The following is a 21,178-nucleotide window of genomic DNA, read 5'->3' as shown; positions in this document are numbered from 1 at the left end:
TCAGTCTCTGTCCTGACCCATCCCTTATTCATCACCCCCAGTGGCTGACAGAAAATACCAGTCCCCAAAATGTGCAACTGAAGTGCACAGCCTGTAACTGGCATTTGGACTACAGTGTTTCTCTGTGCTTCAGAGCGTTCTGCTATTTTCTTAAATGGATTTTTGTTTTCAATGTCTTGCTGTTCTTCAAAACAGTTACTATAGCTGCTAAGCTTATTAAATGTATGTGCAGATTCTCAATGCCCTTCTTCATCATGATAAACACTTGTTTGAGAGGAACTGTCATCAGAAAGACTGGGAATTGACACTTTTCCTACCTACCTCATCAGCCTTGCCCCAGCAGTGGCCTCTGCTGTGCCTCTACAGAGAGGTTTAAGTTTGACATTCAGCACAGGAATGGCAATATCTGACTAAGCAGACTTTGTTCTCCTAAGATGATCCAAAATGTTTTAAAAACAGGTTTGTTATAAACCAAGCACAAAGTAGAACAGCTATGAAACAGTCTAGTGATCTAAGTTCATACTGTCAATATTTAAGTACATAGTAAAGCTTCATATAGGGCAAATGTCACCTTTTTCAAGTAGGAAAATAAAATTCATACTATGGGAGGTTACTGTGCCTCTGCGTGGGGATTTTCATTGCTTCCCCAAAGGAAACAGAGAAAAAATTTTCACAAACAATATTCAACCTCATCTTTCTTATGTAAAAAAGCCAATTTTTTGTCTGTTCAAACATGTAAAAACTGGTGAAGGATTCAAGGGCAGAGTTTCACTTTCTCCTGCCCCCACCTTAAAGTTTATGGGAAATGGCAGAAAACATTATCCCTTGATCTAATGTATATACTCCCTTATAAAGGGGTATTGAAAGTGAAAAAAACACAAAAAGAACAAGAACCAGCTGTGCTAGGGAGCCTGTTTAAAGAGTTGGTCTAGGTTTTCAATCAGTTCTTAACCAAGCCATCTGTTTACCGCATGAAGATATGTACAGTTACAAGGCTTCCCCTGCAAACGGGGATGCCTGCATCTGACAACCTGGCTCTTTAAATTTAAAATATCACTTCCTCTCCATGGCCACTGACCATGAATGGTTCTGTTTAAGCAAAAAGGTCAGAAAAAGTATTGCATGGGATTGTGAAAAGTATCATCTGCCAAGAAGGTCAGCAACACACCTTGGTAATGGATTGTTTCCATAACTGAAGAAATTACTTCTGCTAATACTGAAGAAGTTTAAAAAAAATAAAAAACTTCCTAGGTTTGAAAAGATAACTTAGAGTGTTTTAAATCCCAGCTGAGGAAACATGGCTCTGATTAACTGAGGGTAATCAATTAGCCACATCTATATTTAGAAGGATATCCAATTCCAGCTGTGAAAACTAGGGCTTCATTATTAATAATAAATCTGTGAATCAGACCAGTTCTTCCCAGACTCATTTGGATATTTTTCAAAGTCCACCCTGTCCCACTGCTTTTTTTTCTCTCAATTTGCTTTGCGAAATCAAAAAAAGAATAGGATAATCAGATGTCTTGGACCCTCTCTTCCTTTAATTGGCTAGTAGGTTTCCATGGTAAGAAAAAAGCTTGTGATTCAACAAGCACAGAGAGCCCATTGAGGTTGGAAGATGTTACAGGCTTTGCAAAGCACATCTGGTTTGTTGAAAATTTCCAGCTTTCTTTTTCCTCTTTTTTTTTTTTTTAAGAAAAAAGAGGAAAAAGAGGAAGAAGAGAGGGCCAAAATAATATGAAGCAAACATGAGAAATAGCTCAACATTGGTAAGGACAGACAGTTCCCTTATAGAAGTCCAAAAGCAGCTTTTTGCCAGTGGAAGAACCAAAACATAGGTTGAGCAAAAGCTGGAATGGCATGTGTTCAAACATAGTAAGGGTGTGTGAGGGAAGGTAGAGTAACGTTTCCTAAGCATGTTATAGTCATTAAAATAAAACATCTCTTTATGTCAAGTGCTTTACATTGGCTATGTCTAAAAAAGCGTGCAACAACTTCCAGACATATTGGTCCGTCTGTAGGGAGTTTCTCTGGTTATTTTTAAAGCAAAAGAATGGCATTTTTCCATTTTCCAGTTGCATTGCTGTGCGGGACGTACCACTTGCTGTTTTTTAACCCCCAATTGAACCTGTAAAGAATCTACATTGGGCTTTTGTCCTAGTGTGCCAAAAAGGAACACCACCACCTATAACACCAAACAAAAAGTGTGCAATCTAAGCCACTGACATAGTGAATATCCTTCCAGAAATGTGTGCCTAACTATAATGAAATTGCAAAGTTTACCCAGTCATAATACAGAAGCCCCCAAACCACAGGAAACTGAGCTTTTCTCAGTAAATTTAGTGGGGCCATGGAATGTAAAATATATTTTTTTGATTATAAAACTAGTTTGGTGTGAACATTATTATACTTGAAGTAGTTTGAATCTTCTCAAGTATGACATGACAACAATGAAAAATGGACATGTTCAAGGCCAGGCTGGATGGGTCTCTGAGCAATCTGGTCTAGCAGAAGATGTCCTTGCCCATGGCTTGTGTCAGGGGGTTGGAACTAGATAATCTTTCAGGTCCCTTTCAACACAAACCAGTCTATGGTTCTATGAAAAAATTAGTCACATTATGCTCTACAGAAATTCTTTACAACATTAGTAGTGTTAGACTGCCCAGCTTTGCCTTCCGAGTGTCCCAATACCTACTGCCCCACTGGCATTTGCCAGGGCAGCCCTCACTGACAGTCAGTAGTTCCCAGTGTTTGAAGCTGCCAGTCACTATTATCAACTTTATCTCCATAGCAAGGAAATGCTTTTGAATCACAGAATGACATTACTGTAAAGGTACGAGTGAGGAGTCTTACTGTTCAGATCCTCAGCCTATATTGTCAAAATCTAAGGGCTACTGATCCAACGGCACAGCTTTCATTAATAATGCAGCAGGTCCCTTAATGCTACAAGGACTGACACCAGAGTGGAAACAATTCAATCCAAAAGAAATAACACATTTGCTTTATAGAGCCAAGCACTTCTAACATGCCAGCCAACATGGGCAGATTTGCCATTACATATCGTTTACTTTAGAACTTGCTCTTCTCTAAACATTTTCATATGCTTATGATCTTTTCATATAAATTCTTCCTCATTCAGCTGAAAGACAGAGGGATTAGTGCCAGACTCCAGCCATCAGCAAAGAACAAGCACCTCCTTAGCTGTACAATTCTGGTCATGGAGATGCAGACAGTAAAAGTACAAAATGATCACAGCACCACCTGAAGAGTAACATACACACACATGATGGTGGCTGTGTAAGATGGATCCAAGAAGGTCAGACAAACCATGCATGTTTGGGATTTCTATCCTTGTACTGAAATGCATCCAATAACAGGGATGCGTAAGTGGAAAAGATCAGGTATATCAGCTACAGCACTGCACCAGATACAAAGAAAAAAATTAACTCTATCCCAGCTGAAACCAGGATACGAAACTACCCAGAGATGTGTTTTTAAAGGAAAGAAATGAAGCACAAATGTCCCCAGCTGAATGAGCAGTGTGGGATGAAGTCAGAAGTAGAAGGTAAAAAGATATGAGGTCAGTATCACTACCCAATAAAGGACTCCTTTTTCAGCAATGGCTTAAAAGGCATTCCCTTCAACACCATGGCAAGGTGTGGCATTCTTTTATGTATACCACCATCACAGTTCTATGCCATGCAAGAATAATGTTAAGGAAGATTAGCAAGAAGTGGGTTACAGCATTGAACTTTCTTTTAATCCTAAAATATATTCTAAATGGATATAGACCAGATTAGGAAAAGTAAGAAACTTCAGCCTAAATCATTTTCAGTGTCTACTAAGTTTTCACTACAGTCCCAGCATCTGAAATTGCTGTTTCCATTTTGATTCAGGCTTTTGACTGAGCCAGTGAAAATCTGAACACTTCAAAAGTTATCTTACCTTGTCTCTAGCCTCATTGAGAAGGTCTTCTAACTCTGAGAAGCTGAAACTGGCCACAGTGATGAAATCACTCATGACGGGAACAAACCTGTCCCCTGATTCCCGCATGCGTCTCTTCTGATAATCCAGTTCCTGAAAGAGAAGCAAGAGATATAGACAGGCAAGCATTAAAGATTCCTCGCTGACAAGGAAGGGAGCAGGCAAGCCCATCCATTTCACTCACTGCAGAGTATCAGAGCATGCTCTGCTCCCACTCCACACCACTTTCTCACTAACTCAAAGGCTTTGCCTATTATACGTGAGAGGGGAGGTCAAGGTGGGATGAAGGAAGGTCTTAGTTACAGTTCCATTTATCCTTAAACATCAACCACTCCCAAGAAAGCCATCAACATGTTGAGTTTTTAAAACAATTTTTTAATTTAAGTATCAAGTACATGAAGTGCTGCATTTTTTTTTCCTACTCCAAATGATAAATAACAAAAAACTCTGTGTACCAAGCAAATTTGGAATTTTTAATAGTGAGCTTCCCTCCATCCTCTCTTCCCATGATGACACAATATGCTGTATACTGGGGGAAATGTGCTCTAGATCTCCCCTTCATTTCTCCGAAAAGCACTAGATAAACAGCAAAAATTGGTTCTCCTACTGAAGGACAAGCAGACAGATGTCATGTGCAACATTTGCTAGCACCCTGCTAACCAATAAGCATTAGCTTGAATGTCATAAAATTCACAGTTATAAACTGAGGGTATTGCAATACAAAGAGTTACAGTAAAAGAAAAAGAAGACATAAAACCATAGGAAACTAAGTTCTATTTGTCTGCTACCTAGAGAAAGAAAAAAAAATTGTAAGATTCTTTCTTTCTGTCTCAAGTTTTTTAGTTTTAAGCCAAGATCACCCATAGCTATCTCTTCCCTTACTCTATTCACCGTGCTTAAAGCACGGAGAGAGCTACAGAGCTCCTCAAACCTACTAAGTTATAGTGAGACTGGCAATCTCCCATGCCTGTGCTTGGCTTCTGTGCTGTTGACAGTCTCATGGGGACAATGAAATCATAATCTGGGCCTCATCTTTATTCTCAGCTGAATAATCACTGGGAATGATAAAGCATTACTTTCTCTGTAGGGAAAGCAGCACGAAACAGTAGGTCAAGTTACGGTCTGACCCTCTGTTCCCTTTGGAAAAAAATATTTTTGTGCTGGCTGCAACTCCAGCTTGCATGCATGTTGGGTGCTCTCTGTTACTGGTCATCAAAATAGTAGTTCACCAAGCCCAATGGGTAGGTTTATAAGCATCTATGCTGAGAAACATCTTCAGATTTGCTCCACATGGTGCTGCTGAATGCCAAGAATTACTTTGGCCATCGACAATCAAAAATCAGACATGATATATGTTCTGGTCTGATGGGAGTTGGAAAGCGAATGTAACCACTACAAGAAAAGACCACAAGGCAGAAAAGGGGCAGGAAAAGCAACGAGCAGGTGGCCAGAGGAAGTCCACTTAAAAGAAGTGCTACTTCCCCTGCTTTATATTACATCTCTTCTCCACTGGTTTTCCTACTACATCACAAGGGATGGTCCTGGGAGCACTATGCAGTACAACACTTTGCAGTAACATAGTTTAGTAACATAGAATAGTTTCTATGTTACAATCACTTTGAATTGGACCTTACAAGTACAAGAAATTTCACTTCATATGTTTCTAAGAATCATGCATATTTTTTTCAGCCACTCTCTACCATTCTAATTTTTAGGCTAATTTTAGCTGAAAGATGCTCTACCCTCTCCTCCCCCCCTCCTCAGGCAGGTGAGTATAACAGTTCTGTCATTTTACTCCCTGTTGAAAGCTACAGCATTTGGGAGAGCAATGTTTTTCAAAGTAAAATTAAGATTAGGAGGTCTGCTTTTCAATTTCAAATGCAGTTCTTCCCTGCAGAATAATTCTCCCAAAATGTACAAAAAACCTAAAATCCACACAATAAACCAGCATGACTATGTAATCAGCCGGAGAGCAATGCCATAGAATAACAGAACTCCTCTGTATCTTCTAAGAAATGATCTCTACTAATCATAATAGCACAACAACAGAGGCCAGAACTGCCCCTGGTGGGCTGGGCTGCTGGTTCTCAAGAGGGATGAAATGATTCAACCATGGCAGTGGTTTCTCAAGCAGTGGTTATGATCTTCTTGCTGTCTGAGAGAAGGGCTATGCTGACAGAATTTCCTTCCACTACTTAGCTGTCCTTCTGGGAGCATCCTACAAAAAGGCAACAGCTGCATGAATGTCTCAGAAGTGAGTATGTCTTACTTTTACAAAGAAGCTAGCTGCAAGTCTAGGAAGGCAGATTGTAAGTAGTACCTTTAAGAACATCTGACTGGGAAACTATTTTTAGCTTTCTATTCTTAAGGGGTCTTGAAGAAACACCAGTCACTGGAGCCAAGGCTGTGGTGAGAACACACTGGAATGGAATCAAGAATCACACCTTCCCCTCCTCCCCCTTCCACCTGACAGTGATCTTCTATTGTTGCTATAGTGCTGCTTTTTACACACCAGAAAACCACAAATTGAGCAAGCAGACTGGGAGGTGCTGGCAGCCTCAGATGAAAAATACCATGACAGGGAGAAGACTGAGGCTGGAAGATGATGATTGTATGGGAAGGAGAGGTTGCCCATGGAACCCACGTATGGCAAAGAGAAGAAAAAATGGCTGTAAAAGCAAAAGGACAAATAATCCTTTTGAGAAAGCAAAACAGAATTAGCTACTCACATTTCAATGGGATGAATTGTCTGTCCCAGCCAAAAACTGGGCCTCTGTTCATGTCATGAAATCCATGTCAGCCTTGCCTTTACAGGTACCCTTAATTCCAAAACACTGTACCCCATGTATGCAGCAGTATTTCTTTCCACTGCTTCACTCTCCCTTCCCCAACAATCCAGAAATAAGGTTGGGAAAGTTGGGGGGTTTTTTGTTTTGTTTTGTTGGGGTTTTTGTTTGTTTGTTTTTTGGGGTGGTTTTTTTTTATGGGAGGATCACTGACTAGTTACATGACGAACTGCTGGTGACAACCAGACAGCCTGGGGGCTGCTGACAGGGCAAAGATCCCTTCCTCTACACACAGAGGCAAAACAAAGGAAGGAAAATAAACTCATTACTGTCTGTGTTAGTTCCTTGTAGATAGGTAATCCTTGCACAGAAACCATGCAGTGCAATTTCCAACAACTGGCTTTCAGTAATAGCAGGAAAAAATCCTGCCATTGTTGCTTTGCTTGCCAGCTCAGCTGCTTCATTTTTAACTAGTCTCTATCTTTTCCTCTGCCTTCCCAAGGAGTGCTCAGGATAGAGGTTAGGGTTGCATGTAACAGTGCACTACCTGCTTACTACTACTCCAAGGGCCACATGAAACACTTGCTCATCAGCCATCCATCCCCCAGTAAAGAAAGAGTAAGAATTTTATTTCTTCTTTCAGTTCATGACATTTGTCAAACTGTCCTTTTACTTTCCAGGCAGAGATCAAACAAGCTTTTCATTAGGCTTAACTCTGCTAAGATCATCAGCAGTAGCTCCACATGAGAGGCTTTTATTTATTTTTCCTTGGTTAATGCATTCTGGAATGGAATGGAAAGGAATGAAAAAAGAAAGCCCACTTTCTCTTATCATAAAATATATAGTGCCCCTGATTCTGAGAGACATATTTTAAGTATGGTGCTTTGGAAACCTTCAGATACTTACAGCTTCAACAGCTTTCAATCCGGTCTTTATGTTGTTGACTTCCTTCTCCAGCTCTACCAGGCTGCACAGGACACAGACACAGAGCAGATAAAACAAAAAGAGCAGTGTTACACAGGAATACAGGAACTGTGCAGCAGAACAGGCCCATCAAGTCTAGTATCCGGCCTCTGGCACCAGCCACGCCAGATGATTAGAAATGAGGGGAAGAGGGTCTGCTAGTGCTCTGTGCTGCTTTTTGTATGAGATGTAAGATGAGGCAGACCCTGCTTGCCTGTGGTCAAACTAAAGACCGGGATTTTCCTGGGTAGTAGAGAGGGGTTGCCCTCAGAGTATCTGCCCTATGAGCTGGACCTGACCCTTCAACAAGGAGCGCACAGCACATGGCTAGCTTGCAGCAGTCAGCTGACATCAAGGATAACCAAGGATCCCAGCTTTAGAACACATATTACTGGAGTCTCAGATTATCACTACATATGATTCTTGAACCATATAACTACTAAATACCATTAGCAGTACACTTACACGTGATTTTTGTCTCCCTCACAGTCCAAACATTGTTTTTTCCATCTGCACTTCTACCATATGGTAGTCTGGGCTAGCTTACACTGTAACTGAGAATGTAACTGTACTGTTAACATTAATAAATCCTTCCCTAGACACAAGCAATACACTGAATTTCTGCTCATCACATACAAAGAGGAGTTTCTTTTGTCTAGGACTTGTAAGCAAATAAAAAGACTTTAACTTTCAGATAACTAGTTAGTACCTATTTGTGAGTCAGCCTGCATCTCTTTCAAGTATTTGGTGAGTCATAGCTTGCATCTCAAAAACACCACTTAAGCTTTAAAAAATACTTTTAAGTGTGAAAATACATTTGTTTTTCACTTGTCTTTCATTAGTTGGACTAGTTCCTTATACAAAGAATCACGGCTGGGCAAATAATATGCAAAGGTATTTTTTGAGCAGCACTTTGGAAAGAAAAAAAATGCTAGTATTTTGGGGGATGGCTTCTGTATTCATTTTTCACAAATTCCTCCAGAAATGGAAAAAAAAATCACTGAAATTTTTGCAGAAACTATGATGCTTTCCACATTTCTGTGCGAGACTGATTTGTGCAACAATGTTCCCGAAAAAGGCTTACTGTAGCCTCTGTGCCTAATTGACTCTGCTTTGGAAACAAACCTGCAATTACCCAGAAAAAATAGCATGACTTAGATGAACAACTATAGAATATGGTAAGTGAATTTCAAACAACAGCCAGTCTAGTTACAATGTGCGATTCAGAAACAAATTAGATACAGGCATATCTGAGTAAAGCTATCAATTTAGTTATCTGCAACAAAGACATTTCAACTGTAAGGCTGGCCTTGAGTTTAGAAGACAGAAACGAAAAAATTATGATAATTAAGCTAACAGAAATCACTGGGAACTCCGGCTCTAGGAACAAGCAATAGCACTGGACTTACTTGACTTTTGCTGCTTCTGGAAGATGCTGCAACTCAGACTGAATATCTAGGATATCTGGATAATTCTTTTCAAAGATCATAATTAAATAGTGCAACAGTGTAATATTCCTAAGGAAAAAAAAAAAAGAAGGGAGAAATGAGGAGGATGATGGTCATGAGAAGGAAAGGATGGTGGAAGGATTGTGACAAATCACTGAAAAAGTAGGAAATGTGCTTGACTGAGCAAAACAAACAATATATTAGCATTTAGGAGGTCTGTTCCTGAAAGAAAAGTACAACAGGCTAAAATAAATTAGTCCTTTATGAATAATCCTTCCTAAAACCTCAAGCAATAGATTGTATCTTCATTTGTTCTGGAAGCACCAGCTTCCATCCAACTGGTAGATGGTGTAACAGAAAAGAAAATTGCATAAGACAGTATATTTGTCCCCTATACTTCAGAGAATAAACAAGTAATAGTACTAAAGTGACATTAACTTGTAAGGGAGAAGCAAGCTGTTCTCAGAGGCAATGTGGGAAAAAATTCTAAGAGTTAACTAAGAAGTGGAAAAGGTTACTGAAGACTGAAGAAGCGGCAAAGAAATCTCCCGCAGCAATGAAACAGCTTAGCTTATGAGTAGTGGTCAGGCTCGCTACCACAAAAGCAGTGGCAGCTCAAATAGGAGCAGATAGAATAGAGATGTATCAGGGATGCAGGAGAAGGTTTAAGAAAATTTGTAAAGCAAATGATGAATTTTGCATGTAGAGAGAACCACCAGCCATAACAGCTACTTGAGGTGGGTGTTACGTGATTAACTGGCAGGGAAGACAGCAGATGGCCACTGCTTCACACAGACTGGAGCCTGGGAGCTGGGAACTGGTGAGAGAACAGAATCTGCACAGGATGTTTAATATATGGAAAAACCAAGCCAAGCTACAGTAATGCAAAAAAAAAGTTCAACACTAGCTACACAACTGTTAGCCTTGGAATACGGAAAGGACATTGCAGTAGTCAAAACAGAACTCTGTTAGTTCAAACTCTATTATGTAGGGATGAATTTCCTATGGTTTTTCACTGCCATTATTTATTCTGTCACAGCCTGAAGTTATTTCACCACAACTATGGTCTCAGCAGGTCTCATAAGTCAAGGAAGCACCAGCGTAAGAGATTCCCAAGGAAAACTGTAGTGCTGCTAGAGTCCAAAATTCATATTCTCTCCCCAGTGACAGATGGATTGATTTCCAGAATCAGTACGGGGATGTGGGGAAAAATACGGGGTAGCACTAAAAAGACCTGCAGTCTATGTCCATAAACAGTAAGCTCCAACTTCCTAAACCAGCTGTTTTCCTTATCTGCTCTAGATATAACCAGGATCAGTCTCTCTGAGCTATGCCTTGTGGTTCCATTACTGGTGTAGGTAGAGAGACAGTTTATGACAGTTCTGCATCAGAAACATATGCCATGTTTCACAGGAGACAAAACTGTGTTCAGAGTTTATTGTTTTCTTTTTTGCAAAACCATGGCCATAAAACTTTGGTATAAAGGGCAAATTCCACAAAAATCCTCCTTCTCCTCAAACTTATTTCAGTCATTTGTGAAATACTGCATTTTGTCATCTTTGCATAGTGTTGCAGGGACACAATCCAACAACAGATGTGCATTATCCAGAGAAATAGCAGAACTTGAGTGCTGTGTTAGTAGCCAGTCTTAATTGCTGCAGAATCTTCAAGAGAGAAAAGCTGTATTTAAGTGCCAAATAAGACAATTTTCAGTTGCCTACAGAGCTAAAATAAAATGAAACTCTATTTTCATTACTATGATAAGAGATGCAGCAGCTCAGTAACAGATGCATTTACAGCATTCTACCTTACCTGTCTATGCTGGATTTGGTGTCTGCAATTTTGTTCAGGCTGGAGACTTTGAAGCCATAAGCACTTCCCCTTTGGCCCTTGTTCATGTAATTCCCAAAGGCCAGAACTACCTCCAGGAGTTGCCTCAAACGCTTGCTTCGGATGAGTTCTTTGGATGCCAGAAGGATGGCTTGAAAAAAGAGAGAAACGTAGAAAATGTAATTTCTCAGTGGCTGTTTTTAACATGCTTGGGCCTATAATTTGAAGTACCCTTAAATGTCCATTTGACTATTGCACAACAAATGCTGCAACACCATCTCTGTGTGTGCTGTCCTTCCTGTTCCCACACACACACAGAATCAGGACAACTGGAAGGAAAACACATCTAGCTTGTAGGAAGCTCCTCTGAACATAGGATCAAGGCTGTTCTCCCACACTTCACACTCTGAAAACAGAGCCAGTGAGAACAGGGGGGAAGGCTCGAGTTCACCTGGAAGTGCAGATTACATTACACTCTTCTCTGCAATAACTATGGATGTGGTACAGAAGCCATATACCTGCCCTACTTGTAAGTTGGACATTCCAAGAATATCAGTGTCCTAAGGCATCCATTCCAAGTGCTCTTTGGAGATGGAAGGTACAAGGACTTGAGGGTGAAAAGGGAAGGCTGACCTGCACAGAAAGGCCATGAAAGATGAAAGTTTTTGGCAGCTCAGCACACCCTGATAGCACAGTCACATCTGTCAGGTCATATTTACAGAGTAACAATCATGCAACTGACTGTATTAAGTCAATGAGTGCAAGAAGACTGCCAGACAGAATTAATTGCTTAAGATATGACATGCCTTGGGCACTGCCTCTACAAACATGGCACACATATAACAGCATCTCTTTTGAAAACGAGCCTCTCTTGACCTTCCCTGCCTCTCTACCCAACTCATAATGAAAGCTTTATTAACCATACCTTCCACTTTTGGTTTTGCTTCTGCCAGCCTCTCTGGAAACTTCTTCTTAAAGAATAATGCCTGCAGCCGTTGCTGGTAGTGGTCAATCCTGCATGAAGGGTAGAGGAAAGCCAACACTGAACTGGAACTCTTAAAGCCCAGGGCCAGTATGCCGCCCACATAATCTAATGGTCGGATGTTCAGTCCCACGAGGCCCAGGCGTGGGATTACAGATATAGTTCAAACATATATATATATCTATATAATCAACCTTGTTATGAAAATGGAGGACCTCAAGTCATGGTTTGATCTCAGCTGAAAAGGAGCTAGAAGAATACCCATTACTCTCAAAATATGAGTCATGGGAGATGCCAGCTGCACCTCAATTAGCAGAACAAGATGTTAATCCTGATCAGGGGTGTAGTAAAGCTGGAACGAGAAAGAAGGTCAGAGGATGAGGAAATGGGATAGCTGATTGGAAAAAGGGATCTATATGAAAACCTGACCCCTGGCTACACTACATGTACGTATCCATACTTGGATATGAATTCCTTTTTGTGAACAAGTTTAGGCAGAGGAGGCAGATTTCTGCTTATCATCAGAGGACTGGACCTTATGCACAGAGACTGCTTATGCTTATCATCAATAAAAAGTTTGTGTCGTGAATGGAAATACTTGTAACGTTTGTGGGCTTCTGGCAAAAGCAGGGTGTAATGCTGGCCCACAATCTCTTGCACATTCCCCCCAGTGCCGGATGATCCATTTTCAATAACAATTACAGCTGCCTCCAAGAAGTCCTGTGTGCACTTTCCCATAATGTATCAAACAGACCTGCTCATCTCAAAGAGGAAACGATCTGCACGGGCCATGCGCTCAATTTCATGTTTATGCTCCTCCAACAGGTCAGTATCGCTCTTTTCAGGAACAAACTTCAGTAGCTACAGTGAGAGACACAAATCAAACACTGAGATATAAGATCCAAGGAAAATGAGAAGGGAACAGAGAGGCACAAACAAACCCTAATGGAGAGAAGGCCCTCAGATTTCTCTGCTACCATGGGGAAGAATTACATTGACTCAGCCGTGTGACCACAACTTCAAAAAAGTGCAGCTGTGTCTACAAAACTGACCTTTTCTAAACCTTTGCTTGCTGTTCTGTCTTTATCCTTCACTGACCCCATTAAGATTAATTTTTAATTCTACAGGGAATTTCCCATTTCAAAATCCTAAAGGCCAAGTGCTACTGCAACTTACCCAAGGGGAAGTACAGAAAAAACTTGATTCCCACAGCATTACTTGGAGTTTAGATTGGTGCAAACAAGAGCAGGATGTGTCCCACACACTGTGAAGTACCCATCATGCCTATCATAGAGTATACACAAAGCCTCATCTATCTCTTTCCTGGGTATGCCCTACACTGCTGAAACAATAAACAATAACCAAGCAACTGGATATGCCTCTGACACTGGCTGCTATTCATATGATGACCTTAAAAGCTCATACTTTGACAGATTTTTGACATATCTCATTGTAGTTGTGCTTTAATATGGTCATAAATACTGTCATGCACACAGCCTCATTGCACGCCCACAAAAACTGCTCACAAGGCGTATCAAGCACTTTGCTTTTTACCACTTCTTAATATTTTACTCCACTCTGCAAAAATATGATATTCAAAGGTGTGGAGCATTAGGATCTTGCAGTTACTTCTGGAGCAGCTGTGAGCATTCAGATAACATGACAAATAGGCTACAAATTTCCAGAATGGAAAAACCTTTTGTACATGATTAAATACTGTGTCTGCACAGAAAGAAGGAATCATATTTGTTAGACAGTTCATAATTACAACATTTTGCACACTTCTAAGGAGCTTTTATCATCTTTGCATCTTTGGTCAAAGCATCATCTGTCACCATCTGCAAACGGGGCAAATAGGGCAATGGGGGCAAATAGGGCAGTGGTGGTTTAATTGTAGGGTTTTTTTTCCTCACAAGTTACATAGTCAACCAAGTGCCAGGGATGTAAGTCCCTGACTCCCTTTCTAACCATTCCAGTTCAAATGCAAGATCATTTCTAGTCCTGGTTCTACCCACTGACCTACATGGCCTGGTTCCCGGCATTTCCCAATAGAAAAGCTTCAGGCAAAGAAGGGAGATGAAGAAAAGAGAAAAGAAGAAGAACAAAAAATGGGAAAAATTATGGGAAAAGAGAAACCATGAAAATAAACCTCATACCAACTGTAATCATGCATATTTTGCATCAAGAAGAGAAAACTCATGAAATCAGCTGATACAAATAGAGTTACAGGACAGATGTATACCCCGACAACACTGGGAAAAATACTTTTCTCATTGTGCCATGTGCAGCTCCACTGACATGGCAGGGCCAAGTTCAGATCTGCAGACAGCACAGCCAGTATATATATCCACTTGAAAGAAGGCAATGAAGGACTTAAAAATAAGTTATATCTGACTGCAATCTTTCTCACCTGCTCAAGCATATCTTTTGCTAGGTCTTCTTGTTCATCCATTTTCAATATTGCTTGTCTGATTTCTTCATTAGACAGCTTCAGCCTTTCAAAAGTATCAACATTGTACCATTAGTTCAAAGCTTAAGTGACTCTGACAATTCAGAAAGTAGGAATCCTGAAACACTGCACTAAACAGGCATGAAACAACCCTGGCAAGCTCTACTGTGAAGTTGCTACTCTAGAGTATTCAGTAAGATGAACAAATCAGTCCTAAAGACAGAGATTTTATAGATCACGTTTTTATCCTCTTCAGCTAATCAAACACACATCAAAAATCAGATGGTGATAAAGAACAATCAGTTCCTCATAGATTTAAAGTGCTTCCAGCTTCCCCCATACCAGATACCTCCCTCATCAAGTTCTTTTGCTATAGTAAAACTCAAATCCATGTGATTTATGACCGTGAGCCCATTTAACAACCTAACTTGTGAATATTAAAGCATCTCACAGAGTAACAAATAATGGGACTGAAAATTCCCTTACTGAGAACAGGGTTTCTTGTAAGAAGATTGGTTGTGCTAAGTTGACTCTTTCAGCAGTGACAGCTGACGAGGGGATAGACAGCATCTACATATCCATGTTTTATAGCCAATATGAAACAAGCTCTGAAAACAAGAGCTTATTAATGTTACCTAAGGTACTAAAATTACACTCTCCTTACCACCTACTTCTGTCCACCTGTGTGCAATGAGTAGGGGTCATCAGCTACAATTAAACACAGAATCAATTAAAAAAAAAGTCTTGAAGTCTCCACTTGAAATCCAGGACAGACTAGGAGGAGCCAAAATTTGTGATCACTGAGATGTTACTTGATGGATAAATGAAATGAACTTGGTGGTTCTCAGAGCAGATGTCAACAAAGAAATGCACACTTTCACCAGTCATTTCAGGACAGTAGAGGAGTTCCAAATGAACCATAAAGGAATGGCTGTCCACAAGAAAATCTCAATTTTGGGACTGAAACATGACAGTGTGAAAAGAAATATCTGAGGAGTGAAGTCTACAGTCTCCATGGACCTTTTACAATCAACATAATTAATTAACAGCAGAAAGAGGAAATGCAAATATAAATAAGAGATGGGCTGATGCATGAGGCAAAATGTTTTTGTCTTCAGTGCTAAGAAATTCCTTGTTGAAATTTCATATTGCCATTGACATTTGGATAGAATCATATTTTTGGAACTAGGTAAAAGCAAAAGAAAAAGCTTTATTTTTATAACAGGAAATATTACTAAATCTAAGAAACTTAAAACATTTTAATATTGCCCAATATAACCAACAGCTGGAAACTAAAATATGAATCAACAGACATTTGAAAGCTTTTACGTATTACATCTCTAATTGCTCTTATTCTCTTCCTAGATGGTCATCATGTCTTCCTTTGTCAAGGAGGGCAAACTGATACCAGTTAAGCAAGATTATGTACCGAATTTCCAGAAAAGCTACATAATTGGGCCATGCTTGGATGAGATATAAGCATTAAAAGTTTTACAATGAAAAGGCTGGAAACTTTTTACTTCAGGTCATCAGTTTGACTGCAGATCAAAGCAACAAACTTCAGTACATGGACTTCTGCATAAAGTTCTACAGCCTCAATCAGAAAATGGCTGTGTGACCCTGAACTGATTGAACACTGTGACCAGATGAGGGCTGAAATTGGTGGCTGTGGGTCTGGTTCCTAGCAGACACATATTACACATGCCAAACAATTTGGTGCCTGCATTTTTTAAAGTGTTACATTCTGTGGGTTATTTTTCCTTTAGAGAGCACCTTTGCATTTTTCAGAATCTGGAGTCTGAAGATTAGTGTGTCTCATAACACAGGCACACAGTCTGTGAGAGGGAATGCAATAAACCAGCCTAGTAACAGCAGTGTGAAGGGGGTTTTTGTTGCTACTTTCATTGAGGTTAAAAAGAATGAGGGTGAGTTTCATGTTTTTTCCATGCAAACAACTTGAGCAATTACTGCACTGACCACCCATTACACAGTGCAAGTACCTCTGTGTGTGTTTGGGGATGCAGTAAACAGGACCAAACAAGCAGGTTTAAGGTACATCAACACAATGATGTTGTGCATATTATTGCTGATCTTGCTGTTCAGTTCAGGAGCCTGAGGACTTAAGACTCCAAGCTCCTCTGCTTGTTGCCATTCATCAGTACTAAATACACTTCAAAACATCTGTTCAAAAATAATTGAGAGCCCCAAGGACAGACAGTTATACAAACACACTGATTTCTTGGATGATTCTGTGCCCTCTGCCATCAGCAGAAGAACATCTGGCTTGAATGGTTTAGCCTGCAGTAGAGAGAAGCAGAAAGCCTGACAGTCCCCTGCCAAGAAGCAATTTAACTCAGTCACTTACAGGACTGTAACAGGGTCATGGTGCCTGCAGATGTGCATCCTAGATTATTACCAATCTAATTACAAGTATGGAAGAATTTACAGCAGAACTATCTTACTTTTCTAAAATGGGTTTGTTCTTCTTCTGGGACAGGATGCATTTCAAGAGCATCAATGGCACAAAACATAGATCTCCCCACTTAAAAACTGGCTGACTAACTGGACAAAGAATTGTTAATCAAGTGATTCTTCTTGTATTTTCAAAACTCATGCCCAGCCATGCAGCAGATCTTAAAGATGGCCAGCACTAATGTGAAACAGATGTGCAGCTTTTAAATAGAAACAGGTGAACTGATTAAAGAAGAACCTAAAGCAGATGCGTAAAATCTTTCCATTTAAAACTGAATAGAGGCATCCCTCAGAGCCTAAAACTCATATGAAACAGACAGCAAATTAAAGTGGGATTATGGCCCAAAAATTTACACTACAGAAATTACATTTTGATATCTCTTGGAAAGTCTGCAATGACTTTCTTATAAGCTTTGCAGATCCAGGCACTCTTCCTCCAGTTCCTGGAGGTAACTCAATTCAGAACAGTGTACAATTCAAGCTATATTTCCTCTGCCTTACACTTCTCTAAATCATGTATCCTGGGATCATGATTCAGGAAGTAAATGTGACCAGAACAAAACACAGTGCCCCTTTCCTCAGCTGCAGCGCATTCATTCATAAAACAGATACTGGCTGTTTTTTCCAACAGCAGCCTGACACTGGTCAGATGACAAAAGGAAAGGATCTTCATGGAGAATACTCCCTCCTTCTTCCCTCACCCGTACATCTGGTGGCAGCATACGGAAGTCCAACTGCTTGAGTCATCTTCAAGTAATGTTAAAGCTCAACAACTACCAAATAACTGATATGGTACTTAGCCTGCCTGCCTCTATCCCCTCTGGCTTCATAAATACTCTCTATTGACTCTGTAGAGTAATTCATCACTAATCTCCCCAGGACACCTCGACTGATTTAACACCAGCTTCACTTGCAGACATCAAGTGGTTTATTGTTTCGTCCTCTTGGAGAACGCTGGCAGCCTGACTCAGAACATGCCTGGGAGACATGTTGCAGTTTTACATCAACTTCCCTTGCAGACATCTAGTCCTCACTCATTTTTCCTCCTTAAATATACCCATTGATTTAACTCACAGTAACCTCCCCCCTTCATTTCTCCCTCACATGAATCAAAGCAGAATACTTGTCACTCATTAACCATCTCCCCCTCTGAGGAAAAAGTGAGTTAGTTCATGGGCTTGTTCCTTGGATCTTGCTTAACTTTTGAGAAAGAAGAATGCCTGCTCACTAACAGAGAACCTGCAGTTTTGTTGAACCTATGTTAAGCTCCCATACCACAGGGATCACAGTCCCACTCTTACCTTGGAGAAGGGGACTGATTATCATGTATCAAGGCCATTTTATAGCTCTTACTGAACTACAGTGCTTCCAAAAGATGCCAAAAATAGTAGCTGTGACAGTGAGAGGCACTGATTGATACTCAGCTACATCCTAAGGCCAGTTTGTATAGCTCACACAAATCTTTTTTGCTGACTGCAGAATTCTCCATCTCCACAAGTCATTTCGCACAGGCTACTAGTTAATTTATTCCCAAACCTTGTGACTGAGACATAAGCTTTCTCTAACTCCTGAGCTCTCCTAAGGCTCTGTACAACTGCCAAGCTACAGGCTGTTCAATATCTGTGTTTTGGGAATACTCATTGTCACTATCCCATGAAGGCCTCCTCTCAAAAGCAGCATTCAGGAGTCAGGCTGGTCTAACTGCAGACTCAGTCAGAAGACAGAAAGATGCAGCCACTCTTTCCACATCCTCAGCTTGTCAATGAAGGCAACAGTGCTTTAACTTTTGCGGCACAACAGATGGGACATTTTACGAGGTACATCTTACACCATTATATCAACATGTTGGGAAAAAAATCCACCAGTGCCTTTTCAGCACTTCACTGTGAAAGTATTCTGGCAAGTGCATAAAGAAACAGGTTTTTCTTTTCTTGTCCTCCTTCAACAAAAGCTCATGAGTGACCAAGCCACTTTTTATCCAAATACTCTCAATTTCCTTCCAAGAAGGATCTGGGGATGACCATCTTTCTGAGCCAAAAGGAGCAAAGCAGGGCCAAACTTGGGAGTCCCCAAATTACAGTGAGATATGGATGAGGGAGTGGTTCATCTTTTATCACAACCCTGTGTCCTGGTTCCTAGTTGTGACCTAAGACAGGATGGCATTGACTAACATGCTCAGTTTGCCTTTGAGTATCATACTCAGGATAGCAGGTAAAGCCATTTATTGCAGACCTTCACTTAAAACCAGGAAGTCTCAGGAACCCAGGAGGGTCTGTTGCCCAGTGTTTTTCAAGACAGCACAGTGAGGAACTGAACTGCTGAGTCTGATTAGCTACTTCTGTATCAAGACATGATCTGTATCCCAGAATATCATACTACTTCAAATCTACTTTGAAATAAGGGTGAACACTGTACTGTTACATGGCAGAAAGGCATACAGGGACTGGGGGCAGTGCAGAGGCAGTACATGGAGACTGACATTCGCTGAATAACTTGTCCTCTTAGTGTCTGAACTGAAAAGGTTTGAAAGCACGGAGAAGCTACAGTGATGTGAGAAAAATACTTGATCTCTCTAACATTCTCTTTGAAAATTCTGCCCAAGACCCTTTTCTTCTCCCTTATTGATGTTTGAATTGAAAATCAAGAAAGCCACAAACATTTGGTAAAGCTGTCTGCTAGTATCTATCTACTGTCATATTCATGTTTAAATCCACTATTGTGTAGTCAGATTCTGCCTTCTGCTACTATTGGTTTTATGACATTTTGCTAGCACTCCTACTGTTTCTAGTAACCTTTCTCTTTAGAAGGTTACTGTTGACTCACCGGGCCACAGGAATAACAAACACATCTCAGAAGAACACTGATATAATTTTTTTTCTGGAATTCATGCAAAATAACTTGTGAAAAAAAAGTTCCATAAGTACATGTTCAACCTTCTTCCAAACAAATGTCTTATAGAACTGAATCTCTCCAGAGCGTTTCACAGAGCAAGACAGTAAGTGATATATATTTTGGGCATGTTCTGCAAGAACATTTAAAGATATGGTACTTTATGCTCTACTTTTACAGTACAGCAGTGAAAATATTACCCATTACTTAAGTAATGGAGGCAGGGAGAAGCCATACGAGTGAGAGAGATCAGAGAAATTTCCAGCTGCTAGGTGAAAGCAGAGAAACATGGGGATATGGGATGACTCTTTCAGACCACACAAGTCTGACAGTAAATCTCCAGCCTGGTGAAAACTGAAGACATCAGGAAGTTCATGAGAGATAGCAGATTTCCAGTGTGACAGAAGCAACTGTATGTTTGAAACACCATTAAGAAAGCTAAATTTGAGGTTGGTGGGCGCCTGAACTCACCACAAGTAGATGGTTTCATGTCCTGGTTGAACTATGGCCTACTGAAAACACTGTGAAATAAACTCATCTTGTGTCTGTTCAAACCTTTAAAGTGGGCCTATGGAACAGAGCTTTGTTTTAGATCCATCAGGCTCTATTAAACTGTCCTGGTTAGAACGGCTGGGACCAATTCATCCCTGGATGGGTGTAACCCAAAACTGTGTATTCTATAGCCTCCATGCCATTTCCCAAAAACTGCTGTCAGTAGAGGCCTGCAAGGTGGGAAGATGTTCCTGTACCCTTTTATGGAATTCCCTGCTCTGATATCCTTATATGGAATTCCCCGCTCTGATAAGAGGGACTGAGCATCCGCATGCCCTTTTATGGAATTCCCTACTCTGAGGGAGGGACTGAGCACTCCCGCCTGAACTGGAGAGTATATAACTGGGAGTTTCAGAGCCTTGGAGCTCTCTCTCTCGTGGGACCCAGAGGAAGACAGCAGACCACCGCTGCTCCCAACCAGGCTGAGACCACCACCCTCAACTGGACTGCAATCACCACTTCTGACCAGACTGCAGCAGCTCTCCCACCAGCAGGTTTTATCCCCTCTCCCTTTGCTTTGGACTCGGGGGGTGGGCCAAGGTACACCACTTTTGTTCATACCCCAGGGTGCTGGGTTTGTACATTTGGGTTTTGTGGGTTAAAACCAATTGTCTGTCTGTATACTTGTACTTATTGCATTATTTTAATAAATTGTTATTCTGACTTATAAATCTCTCTTTTGAATTGAGTTCATTTTGCCTTGCTGGTTAACTTTTAAACCAGCACATAAACAAGGACAATTTAATTCTTCCTCTGCAGGAACACTGAAAGATCTACTACTATCAAGTAGTTGAAATAGAGCTTTTTTATGGAAATAGAGATG

At 40.6% G+C, this 21,178-nt stretch overlaps 1 protein-coding gene across 4 annotated transcripts in view; it reads right to left on the bottom strand.

Annotated features, from left to right (window-relative positions):
• Positions 1-21,178, bottom strand: part of DAAM2 (dishevelled associated activator of morphogenesis 2) — a 221,977-nt gene that overhangs the window by 11,177 nt on the left and 189,622 nt on the right. For all 4 annotated transcript variants that reach the window (XM_027681762.1, XM_027681761.1, XM_027681764.1 and 1 more), the window contains 7 exons: positions 14,404-14,488; positions 12,748-12,854; positions 11,937-12,025; positions 10,994-11,162; positions 9,143-9,250; positions 7,677-7,737; positions 3,946-4,077 (listed from right to left, as the gene is read on the bottom strand). In XM_027681762.1, the coding sequence (XP_027537563.1) occupies positions 3,946-4,077; positions 7,677-7,737; positions 9,143-9,250; positions 10,994-11,162; positions 11,937-12,025; positions 12,748-12,854; positions 14,404-14,488 (751 nt within the window). The remainder of the gene's footprint in view (positions 1-3,945; positions 4,078-7,676; positions 7,738-9,142; positions 9,251-10,993; positions 11,163-11,936; positions 12,026-12,747; positions 12,855-14,403; positions 14,489-21,178) is intronic.

The sequence above is a fragment of the Neopelma chrysocephalum genome, unplaced genomic scaffold (assembly GCF_003984885.1).
Source record: "Neopelma chrysocephalum unplaced genomic scaffold, ASM398488v2 Primary Assembly neopelma1_61b, whole genome shotgun sequence".
NCBI lineage: Eukaryota > Metazoa > Chordata > Aves > Passeriformes > Pipridae > Neopelma > Neopelma chrysocephalum.
This window is presented reverse-complemented; position numbering and strand designations above follow the sequence as displayed.